Source organism: Etheostoma spectabile, chromosome 16 (genome assembly GCF_008692095.1).
Source record: "Etheostoma spectabile isolate EspeVRDwgs_2016 chromosome 16, UIUC_Espe_1.0, whole genome shotgun sequence".
Lineage (NCBI taxonomy): Eukaryota > Metazoa > Chordata > Actinopteri > Perciformes > Percidae > Etheostoma > Etheostoma spectabile.
In genome coordinates, this window is record NC_045748.1 from 24,150,024 (window position 1) to 24,161,999 (window position 11,976).

An 11,976-nucleotide genomic window follows, 5' to 3' on the forward strand; every position below is an offset into this window, starting at 1 on the left:
CCCCCCACCCCCCTCCCCCCCCCCACCAGCCTCCCACCCACCGTCGGCCAGGCGTTATCATCAAAGGTTCGACTGTCCTGAATGTCGCCTCCCCAGGCTGTCAGCCTGACCCGGGATTAATCATCACCGCGAACTGGACCTGTCGTCTTTACCACCATGCGACCAAAATAGACTAAGGTAAATGTGGGATTTAACACATAGCAGAGGAAAAGATACATTAAAACCGAGAAGGTGAAGCCTGCTGTCCTACCCCCGAGGCTGCACTGTTCACTTCAGTCCCAGTATGAAAGACTTTTAGAACCCCATCTACAGGATTTAGCTCAGAGGGGTCTAACTCATTTAGGTTCGTGGTCCACATGCAGCCTAATTGGACCTCAAGTGGGCCGGACCAGTAAACCCCTCCAAAATAATCCAAACCTGTTGGCAAAAGCAAGTTTCTTCAGCTTCGACAGGATTCTAAGGCCGAAAACCAAAGAAGAGGGGTAACATTACGAGGAAAAAACGCTGAATTTCTGAGAAATGTTGGAAATTAACAAAAAAAAGAACTCTCAGATATTCTCTGAGATCAAAGTGGTTCATTTGGAAGTGGAATTACTTCTCTGCAATTTTTCACACTTTGCAAAGTCTCCGGATTGCGACCCCTTTATGTAACCCCCGATTAACTACTCCTTGCGCCAATCCCAAATCTCACTCTACAGGGACCCTCGCGCAAGAACGCATATACAACAAATAGGGCCCTCAGAGGACTTCCGTTCAGCCAGTCTGATGGTCCTAGAGGTGTCCTAGATCAAACACTGAGATCCAGGTGACGAGCCTTTCAGTGGCTGCTCAGCTCTGTGGAGCTCGTTGCCTGCAGCTGTGCGGACTGCTAGAAGCTCGTCCACTTTTAAATCATTGTTGAGACTTATTTATTTGAAAAAGCGGTTGGCTCAGGGGAGCCGCCTTGTTAATGTGTTATTCTATTTTTTAGTATTTGTTATTTTCGTGTCTTCTATGTTCTGTTTTTGTTTATTTTTTTGTGCTTTTTACTGTAAAGTACTTGGGTAGGCCTCGGCCTTGGAATGTGCTATATAATAAATATGACATTGACATGACATTGATACAACGATAACAAGTTGAATACATGGTTGCAAAGATCGTCTGACTCCAGAGGATGGCGGAGTCCAGCCAAACGTTGGTGAGAACGGAATCACCTTTCAGAGCCATGTTATATATGACAGAAACGCTGACCGCCAATCAAAATCCAGCTGAGTTAACAACATGGCACGGCGGAGAGAGACACAGCGGAGGGATTTGTTTCACACAGGTGGTCCGTGGCATGGCGTGACTTTCCCCCTCGCCTTTATTAGATAGAGACGCTAGACCAAGACGGGGGGGGGGGGGGGGGGGGGCAAAGGCCCGCAGGTCGTCGGAATATGGACTGAGCCTCTTGTATATGAGCCTAATGACTCTACAGGTGAGGTATTTTTTACAGTTTTCTCAATTTGCTTGGCCACAATTGTTGAATGACTATTAAACTGCATCAAATATGCATATATGACTATTGAAATGAACATTAAGTCAGTTGTTCACATGACTATAGTCATGTATTGTTGCTTTTGCACATTGTGCACCGAGTAAGCCATTCAGATCTAGAGAGTTTGCATTCATGTGCTGTTGAATCATATTACTCTCAAATACAATTATACACATCTCCATTGTGTCCTACATGCAAAACAGAGCAACCAACAATCACAATAATCTGTCACATATACATGGGATATAAATTTACATGCCCATGCTAAGGGATTAAAAGAGGAATAAAAAAAAATCATGTTGGGAAATTGTCTTAATGCCTTAATTAAAAAAGGAGGTAAAATCCAACCTTTAAGGACACCAATTTTCTTGTGAATGAAAAGTAGTGAAATAAATAGATTATGTTCTTCCTTAAAATACAGGGGCATAATAACACCCCCCTATGTTAAAATACAGGGGCATAAGTATACACCCCCCTATGTTAAAACTACAGGGGCATAAGTATACACCACCCATGATGACCATACAGGGGCATAAGTATAAACCCCTATGTTAAAATACAGGGGAATAAGTATACACCCCCTATGTTCAATACCGGGCATAAATATACACCCCCCTATGTTAAAATACGGGGTATAAGTATACACCCCTATGTTAAATACAGGGGCACTAGAACACCCCCCCCATGTAAAATACAGGGGATAAGTATAACCCCTAGTTAAATACTAAGGGCATATAGTATCACCCCCCTATGTAGAATCCAGGGGCATAAGTATAACCCCCTATTTAAAATACAGGGGCATAGTATACACCCCCTATGTTAAAATGACAGGGGCATAAGTAACACCCTATGTTAAATACAGGGGCATAAGATACACCCCCATTGTTAAACATACAGGGGGCATAGGTACACCCCTATGTTAAAATACAGAGCATAAGTTATACACCCCTATGTTACAAACAAGGGGCATAAGTATAACCATTTTACATGCAATAGAGTAGGCCATTTTAATAAAGGCCGTTTTTCATGGATCAGGATACAATCGTGAAGTTCTGGCTGGAATAAAATACCCCACCCCCTCCCCATACCCTCACAGAGAAGGCATGGGATACTTTCCATATTATCCTCTCAATGCAATCAAAACAGGCTATTAGTCTAAATGAAAACCCCATGACATCTCTATTGTGTGTGAAGGGTATGTGACGATGGGGGGGGGGGTATTTCATTCAAAAGCCAGGGAACTTTATCAGGATGCATATGCCTGGCTCTATGGGAATCTAACATAGGGGTTGTGGCTTATGCCCCTGAATTTGAAAGGAAAAACATTATTATATCTACAATACATCATCATTCACAAAGAAAATTAGTTTCCTTAAAGGTTGGATTTCACCTCATTTTTTAGTTAAGGCATTAAGATCAATTTCCAAAACAGGATTTTTTTTATTCCTCTTTTTAGTCAACTTAAGCATGGGCGTGTAGACGTACACAACAGTTAATAATACAGTTGCAGTATGACCACAAAATTACACCAGGACCAAACCTAGACCACTAGACTAGACCACCAACCACCAACAAACTTCTGTGTAGAACATTTCATGCAGGTTGATGTCATTCAGAGTGCACTTTGAGACCAGTATTCACAGCTGAGTGTGTATCTCACCCAGTGCACTGTGTGATCAGAAATCAAGAAGCAGAAAGTGGAACAACCCTCCTGTTCTTGGCACACAGCTCAGTTACACCCCCTGCTGGCCAAAGGTATCACTGCGGTTTTGCTTTTCCCTCAAATGACAAAGTTGCATGGTTACATGACATTACTGAGTGGAATAAAAATTAAATGAATAAATTAGTAGTTCAGCAACTAGAAACGTTGATGCAGTCGGTCTTGTGAGTTCGACCCGCTGAGATAATGGAAGACTTGGTTCCTGCTAGATCGGACTGCAGTTGCGGTCACTGATGCCACCCAGGCCCCTCTCTGATTTTAAGTCCAGCTACAAGTTCGCCCCGGATCTGCTCGTCCGTCTTTGCATAAAAACTGCCACACTTTGTGTCACAGTGATTGACCAAGGCCTGAAACTGTATGAATCAAACTATAAATCAAGGAATATCTGTGTGTGTGTGGGTGTCTCCGCACATGCAGTAAAGCGAGGGAGGGGGGAGTTGATACATCCCTAGAGCTTACGAGGCTTTCTGTGAAGACGACGCCCAGCGTTGTCGGAGAGTGCAAGGTCTTTTCACCTGTCAGCCTCTCAGAAGGTGGTTCAATGGTGACGTCATTTAATCTATTGATTGTGTACACGGACACCATTTTCTCGTTTGTTCGTGGGGGTGGTGAGCAAATTCGAATCAAAATGTTCTTCTTCATAACACCAGGAATACAGTAGGAGTGGTATTGAAAGACAAAAATCTGCAAGGGAGGGTTGGCTGGGGTGGTGGGACAGGTTCACAACACAGGACCGTCACCCAGAACCGGGGATCGTGGCCTTCCCCAATACAACCGTCCTTGGTACGTCTTTTAGGCTACCCTTGGAGTACACCACACACACACACACACACACACACCACACACACACCCCACCCCCCCACAACCACACCAACAACACACACACAACCACACACACACACACCACACACCACCACACACACACACCACACACACACACACACACACACACCACACCATGAAACATCCTTAATGACGAAATCATCAAAAAGACAAACAGAAGAAGATAAAGTCTCACTTGACGCTTGTTTTATTGAGCTTTTAAAGTGGCCAACTGAATTCCCAAATCCTAAACCAGGATCTTTAAAGGACCAGTTCAACATTTTGGGAAAAAAGTATTTGCTTTGTTTTGGAGGAGACTGAACTGAGAGTATGGATATAATGTGATGGTGTGTGTTAGGACACAGGCAGGATGGTTAGCCTGGCTCACCCTACAGACTGGAACAGTTACCTGGAGCCTAACAGGTCGTAGCTGCTCATTAAAAAATGTCTGTTTGTGATTTTAGAGGGAGATACAGTTTGGAACTATTTCTTGAAGAACAAAAGTTTATCCATCCTGCCCGGTACTTCTGAGCAACGTTCCACTTGTTGCCTAGCAACCTCAATGTGACGACGAGTCACGAGAAATGGCTTCAGCCAAAACCGAGTCCAAAGTGTTGAACTATTCATTTAAAGTGAGACTACATGTCTTAGACATTTCAGTGCAGCCCAAACATTGCTGTAGCCACCAAATCAGATTGAAATTTTCCACAGGGTCTTTCATTTGCGTTCCCGAACAAGTAAGTCCAGCTCTCAGATCGGGAGGTTTGCTGCCTTGCTCAGCAGCTCTTTGAAAGGTCTGCCTGACTGCTGCTGCTGGCGGATTTTAATCTGCCACTCAGTTTGACTGTCTCTCCTCTGTCCGTTCCTCGTCACTCAGTGCCTTTGAGTGTGTGGTAGAGGTGTCTCGGTAAAATCACGTACCCCTCGCCAAACGCTGCTGGCAGCTCGCCGGCAGTCCTGGGTGTCCCACATGTGGCCTTCAGCCTCTTCAGCTGTCTCTCCTGCCGCCGACACTTCTGCTGCATCGTCTTCAGCCTCTTCTTCAGACTCCCCAACTGCTCCACCAGCTGCTCGATGCGCTTCTTCTGCCGGGCAGAGTCTTCCGCTGTGTAGTTGTGGTCGCACGAGACCGCCACCATGTCGCACCGGATCTCGGGCAGCCTCCTCTCGGGCTCCTCCTCCTCCTCCTCCATTGCTGGGTCAGAGGTCAGGGGTAGAGAGAGAGGGAAGTGGATCTCTGAGGGGAAGGGATCCTCCAGGGACTCCGACTGTCAGACAGAAAAACAGTTTGTTACATTTGTTATTAGAATATTTGGGTTGCAGTGAGGTCACTTGCATGTTAAAAATGGTTGTAGGACCTTAAGGACAAATAAATAAATAAAAACGGAACATGAATCTCCCAGACATGTATTGATATCACAGACAGATAAGTAATACATAAGCCATTTTCCTCTCTTAAACACTTCTCATATGTCTTGGGAGTCACACTGTGAAGAAATAATCATTATAACTTATACAGTTGACAAAATACATACATTTAAATTAAAAAAAAAGTCCAGACGCTTTTGCCCTTATTACATTGACTTATGCCAGTAATCAACATAATGTCATATTTATTGATATTACACCCACAGCAATGCTACACAACCATTTGTGTTGTCTAAAACAGTTCTCCTATATGCAAAAATAAACATAATAAACATTATAACTCATATAAAGCACATACTATTTACATTTCTTCAAAAATGGCCCAAATCTCCAACCAATGAGGTCATTCTCCTCTATAAAATGGTAGATATCTATCTTGTCCGCTGTGTCTCTTTGATCGCATACTAGACTAGTTTGACTGGAAGGATTGCTCTCTTTCACCCTCCATACTCTTACGTTGTCTCCCATATATGGGCATACTGCTCCCTTCACTTCCGACACACACACAGGGGAAACGGAGCAGGCAGCTAGCGGCAGAAATGAGTGAAAACGTGATGAATTATGGACGTCAAGTAGATAAATTAGTGGTGGTAGTAGTAATGTAACAGTTTGAATTTAATGCTCAACAACCCCGAAAAAAGGCACAAGTTTATATATATCTCATTGTAGCCTAACGTAGCGGACGAAGAGTACAGTTTCTTCTTCACAAATCTACTCAAGAAAAAACTATAGGGATTTAAAACTACTCCTAGAAGTATCATTTTTTTCAAAAACTTACTCAAGTAAATGTAACGGCGTAAATGGAACTCGTTACTACCCACCTCTGCGTGGGATCCATAATAACGCGATTCTGATGATAAGCTAGCCTTCAGCAAAAATATAACGGTTTCACGGCATCGAAGATGCCAAACGTACTCACTTCCTGTACTCAAGTACAAGTTCAGATATTTGTGTTAAAAAATACTTTGGGAAAAGTAGAAGTACCGATTTGACTTCTTTGCTCAAGTAAAAAATTACAGGCTTGGAAATGTACCTAAAGTATAAAAATAGCCTTGCAAATGACAACCATTGTTTATGCAAAGCTACCCGGAGCACACACACGTCACTAGAAAGTAAGCTGGCGGCTACATTTTGATTGGATGTCTGCCAATAACCCTAAAACATCCCATGTATGAATATTGTGACAGAGACTGGGTCTCCAGGTTAATAAGATTCTGCCTGAGCAGCGAGATATGAATTCAGCTGTGATTCAGTGAGAATTCACAGATCTCTTTTTTAATCTTAACATTTAAAGGAACCTACATGTATGTTTGTGTGTGTGTGCTCAAACATGGCTTCTAGAAAGAAAATAAAGGATTAAATACTAAACAGACATTAATTAAGAAGTTCCCCAGCACATGATCAGGAATGTCTTGTTTGTCTGCCGAACCTCTGGAATCTCCGTTTTCTTCATATTCCAGCACGTCGCCGTCCATGCTACTACGTGCTAACGTTAGCGCCATCAAGACGCGAGGATTTGCCGCGAATGAATGCCGCCGAATCTGTAGATTCGCCTTGTAGTGGTGTGTCAAGTGCAACACATGTTCCCATCCAATCAGATTGAATTTGGTGTTAATGACGCAAATAAGCTACGGTTACCCCACTGAACTTATTTGAAACTAAAGTAAGGAGCCAATTTTGTGAAATGTAAGGAATAGAAAGTACCGATTTTCAAGTTAAAATGGGATGAGTAAAAGAAAAAAAGTCGGCACAAAATAGCTGAAAAATCTACTTGAGTATAGTAGTGAAGTATTTGTATTTCGTTACTACACATCTGTGCACGGCATTGCAATTACAGCTTTAAAATGAAATATTTTGAAACGTCTGGGTAAAAACAAAAAAAACCATGCCCGGGGCTAATTCTGCATTCCAGACACAGGTTTTAGCCCGTAAGTTACGACTTCAAGTCACGGCTCGGTAGCTAGCGGCTACTGACGTTCATGTTTGCTAGCGCTAGCTGATACTAGCGATTTCTAGTTTGCAAAATATTTTGGGCTTTACTTATTTATTTTGTCGCACTGTTGCTTGCTCTGGAGGAAACTACTAGAACTGTTGGGTCCTTGTAAATTCTGGAGTGTGGTCTAGACCTACTCTATCTGTAAAGGGTCTTGAGATAATTCGTTATGAATTGATACTATAAATAAAATTGAATTGAATAAACATAACCTGTAGTAGTACAATCAGATGTGTAGTGTTTTTATTACAATGTGCGGAATTACTTTACGTTGCCTACTTAGTTTTTATTTCTCACTGTTAATCACCGACGTCTGTACAGCATCAACAGGGGTCGCCATTGTTGTTCGTGTGTGTGTGTGTGTGTGTGTGTGTGTGTGTGTGTGTGTGTGTGTGATGTCAAAACTGTAACTGGGAGTACAACGATCTGGTACGAGTTCACAAGTAGTGAGTTACGGGTTTGCTGCCGTTACAGGGCATGTTCACAGGTAGAAGGTCGTGAAAACACGAGTTACGGGTTGCCTGGAACGCAGCATAACACAGCCCTGTCGTTAATGTTACTAGGAACACCTGTGCTCTTCCTACAATAACCGCACGACTCTGCGATGGAAAGAAATGCACTGAGCTGCCTCACCTTGAGGTTGAAGGTGAAAAGCGACGGCACGGCATTCTCCTTCAGCACCCGGTTGTTGCAGTCTCTCTTGAAGCAGTCTCTGGTGAAGTGGTGCGAGCAGATGTTGCTGTACTTTGTCGGCTTGAAGTTGTTTCTCCTCATCGCTGCCACCCATTTACCACAAACATCTGGCCGGGCCAGCGGAAACCTGGCGAAATAAGAAATGTATCTAAATGTACTTCTAATTCAGTGGACATGCACATACGCACACTTGCAATTTTTATTTGATACTAATGTTATTTTATGATTATTTTCTAAATTTTATTATTCCTTTTTCAACACTACTGTGTAGTCACTGTTGGAATATAGTTTTGTGTTCTTTGTAATATTATAAAATTTTAACATTATTTAGGTGGAGGCTTCAATTAAGCCCATAGGTTGTTTTTTTTACCCCTGCTCCTGATATTGATTAGTCTGATTATTGATAATACCTTTAGTTTTATTTAAGAAATAAACTTAACGTCCAATTTGTTAGCTACAGCCTGGTGCTGTAAGAAATCCTTTTTTATGAACACTTATAAGGGGTATCTAGTCATACACAGTTTAGTAAAACAGAGCCTTAGAAAAACCTAAACTTTGTATTCTATTAACCGTGACCTGAATGCCAGTGCCTCGTTTAGCCGGACTCCTATCAGAATAAATGGAGTTTACTATTCCCGTATTTCTGGTAAGAAAAACATGCTGGAGATTATGCTAGTAAGTGTTTTTACTAACATGTATCGTGTCCTAGCATTTCGGCATTTGTTTAAAAGTTATTCAGTTACGTTTTAATAGCATCGAAACTGGAATGGCTGGGTATCGCCATTGTAAACACGACGTAGGTTGACTTGTTACTTTGGAGACGGGACTGTGTGATTGGCTGGCGAACGTGATAGAGGACTTTCAATTTGTCATAGTAAAATGGTGCTTGGTGAATTGTATTCGAGCCGATTTTTTTAGATAAAGCCACCGACCCAAGAAATGTCCTTTGTCTAATTATACCACCCATGGGCTGTTGACAACGAGCAATTAAGTTTTAATAAAGCAGAATAGTAAACGCAGGCTGGTGTACTCCTTTCTTGGTGGTCCCCGCCGGTACAACAGTTTTTCTACCACGTCTTTACAGCTAACGCTAACTAGCTCAAACAAATAGATTAAATACCCTTACTTGTGGAAGGAAATGTCTTTGTCTTTATTGTAGCGGTTCTTACAGCCGTACGCTGAGCACGTCTGGACCATGGCTGCTGCCCGGACTGTACTGATACTTGCGAAACTCAGGTGATGCTCCTCCTTGCCCTTCTTCAGGCTTCACTGCCAATAACAATCATGGCGGAGATGGGCTTACGCCACGAGAGCTCTGCTTTCGGATCTGATTGGCAGATCTCCCTTCCTACACTTTACCGTAATATCCGACAATGTGCACCAGGAGAACACGAGATTTACAGTCTAAGGTTGATACGTTCAAAGGTGGCTTTGATTTTAGTTTTTCCAGTCTAGTCAGTCAGTTTTATCATTTACTTGCCTTTTATTTGATTTAGAGATTATTGAAATATTCATATATAACCGGATCATTACGGGAATTCATGCTATGGACCAAAGACGTAATACATTTGTGCCTAGGCCTGCTAAGAAATTCTTTCAGAAAAGACAATTACCTAGGCCTAATAAGAACAAGACAAGGCTGTATTTCAATTGGTTTTATACAATATTTTGTATGCCTAAAATCAATGTAACAAGATCTAAAATAGTGAGAATATAGCCTATCACACTCATTAATTTAGATAAATAACGGTAATTTTTGGAAAAGTTAATATAGAAACATCAACATACACACAGTAGTATATTTCAAAGGGGGGCATGTTAGAAACTGTAAATTGGAAAGACAAAAATGAATTGCAGATAAGAAGACATGTTCTGTAAACCAACAAATTACATTTATTGTATTGATTTAGAAATTGATAGTGACACACAGGTCCGTGTGTCTTCCTCGTGCCCAGGACTTTTTTGGCCAAGGGACCTTTTGGGCCCTCCCTTGGCCCGGAGCCCGGGAAATCGGACCAGGTGTTGCCCACCGATGGCGGTCCCTGGGGCGCTTGCTTTGAGGGTTTGAGAGGTCTGGAAACTGGGATGCTGGTTTTTTTGGTTCAGTGTTTTCCCTTTCGTCAAAGCATGACCTGTGTAATGAGAGTGTATGTGACAATAAATACCTTTACTATTACTTTCCTTCTGATACGGCTGACCTGACATCCTCCCTCCCTGCCACCTCTTCTTTTAGAGTCTGCTCCTTCTCTTGCACCTCAGGTGGCAAATTTTCCTTTAATGGCCCAGGAACAAAAAGCACTCACATAATTCCTTCGAAAAGCTCTGGTGTGACAAATACTTACTAGAAAGACTTCTTTGTTGTCGCCGGGTCCACTCTTCTCCTCTTCCTCTCCGACCGAGGCCGTCTGGCCTTTTGCAGAAAGACAAAAAGTTGTTTGAATCTCCAGAATCTGAAAAGAAACAGGAAATCATTAACACAGGGGAGTGATATAACCCTTGCCTTCTAATACCGGCCAATTCCAGATCCTCCCATCTCCTTTTAAGGGATTAGGTTTTGGATTGGCCTCCAAGCCACTTAGACTAAGTTTACACGTTCCAGCGGCTATTTTCATAAACAGACAACAAAATAACATTGTACACAGCTGTCAGTTTTCAGAAACGTATACACGTACCCGTGCATATATGCTGTCAAGAACATGCCAAACCTGCAGGATGCAGTGTAACGAGAAGCTCAAGCCCACGTTAGCCAATCATAATCCCGAACATAGCAACGACCGCGACAAATCCCTTCCTTTCTCTTTTCTTCCTCGAGTGCCAAAACCTCCGGTTGTCTCAGTTTACATGTAAATTTCCAAAATCTCCACTCTGGCCGGAGGTTTTTAGAAAGACTCGTTTTTAGAGGCAAACTCTCCATTTGCGTGTAAACAAAGGGAACAAATGATGGGAATTGTCTCTGTTTGTCAAAATAACCATGCGTGTGTAAAAACAGGGCCTTAGAATATTAATCCGAGACCGTCAGTGTCAAAACAAGCACTTTTGTGAAGGTAAATACAAGCTGCACAATTACCCTATTAACTTGAATTTTAGCTTGTTTTTCCGCTGCCGACTGCAGCGATCTCATTTAAAACTGGACCAATGTCAAAGATTGTTGTGTCTCTTAGACACCACAGGACAATAGGGTTGAAAAAAAAAACATAGTTACCCTTTAAGATAGGGTGACCAGACGTCCTCGGTTTCTGGGGACAGTCCTCGGTTTTGGTGACCTGTTCCCGGAAATGTCCCTGGATTTCACCGTGACTGACAGACCCAACACACGCAGGCTCCGCTGCTCAGAGACGTTTCAGAAAGCCGTATTTTACGATGCTAAAATCACTGATTATTTACATGGAGTCTGGTGCGTTTAGCGAACGCAATTGCGCGGACTTTTATGTTTTAAAAAGGATCTTACTCTTTAACAGAAAGGTCGACCTCCTTAGAAATCCTTTCCATAATGTTTTCAGACACTTGGAATATTAATGTGACTCTGTCAGTTTCAAAACGAGCACTTTTATGAACGTAAATACAAGCTGGACAATTATCCTATTAACTCACTCTGCAGCTTGTTTCTCTGCTGCCGACTGCAGCAATCTCGTTTAAAACTGCATCAATGTCAAAGGAAAATATTTCCTCAATAGTTTTCATTGTATCTGATTCTCAATGAGCTGTTGCAGAAACAAGCCTTAAGCAATAAAGCAAAAGCTGTCCGTAGTTCAGTAGGCTACATTACAACAATATGAAATATTAAGACTTTCTATCTTGAAATAT

The 11,976-nt window shown here is 42.3% G+C and overlaps 1 protein-coding gene and 1 long non-coding RNA gene across 3 annotated transcripts in view; one reads left to right on the forward strand and one right to left on the reverse strand.

Annotated features, from left to right (window-relative positions):
• Positions 1-4,281: 4,281 nt before the first annotated feature.
• thap1 (THAP domain containing, apoptosis associated protein 1) lies at positions 4,282-9,536 on the reverse strand. Of its 2 annotated transcripts, none has more exons than XM_032539105.1 (3): positions 9,293-9,536; positions 8,113-8,299; positions 4,282-5,326 (listed from the first exon to the last, which is right to left on the reverse strand). In XM_032539105.1, exons 2-3 carry the CDS (start codon positions 8,251-8,253, stop codon positions 4,928-4,930), a joined length of 540 nt encoding a protein of 179 aa, XP_032394996.1. In that variant the 5' UTR covers positions 8,254-8,299; positions 9,293-9,536; the 3' UTR covers positions 4,282-4,927. The 2 variants fall into 2 exon arrangements, with proteins under 2 accessions (XP_032394996.1, XP_032394995.1); XM_032539104.1 differs by having other exon boundaries at positions 9,299-9,525.
• LOC116703978 (uncharacterized) overlaps positions 7,943-11,976 on the forward strand; it is a 20,005-nt gene continuing 15,971 nt past the window's right edge. Inside the window, exon 1 of the long non-coding RNA XR_004335557.1 lies at positions 7,943-8,025. This is a non-coding gene — a long non-coding RNA (uncharacterized LOC116703978). The remainder of the gene's footprint in view (positions 8,026-11,976) is intronic.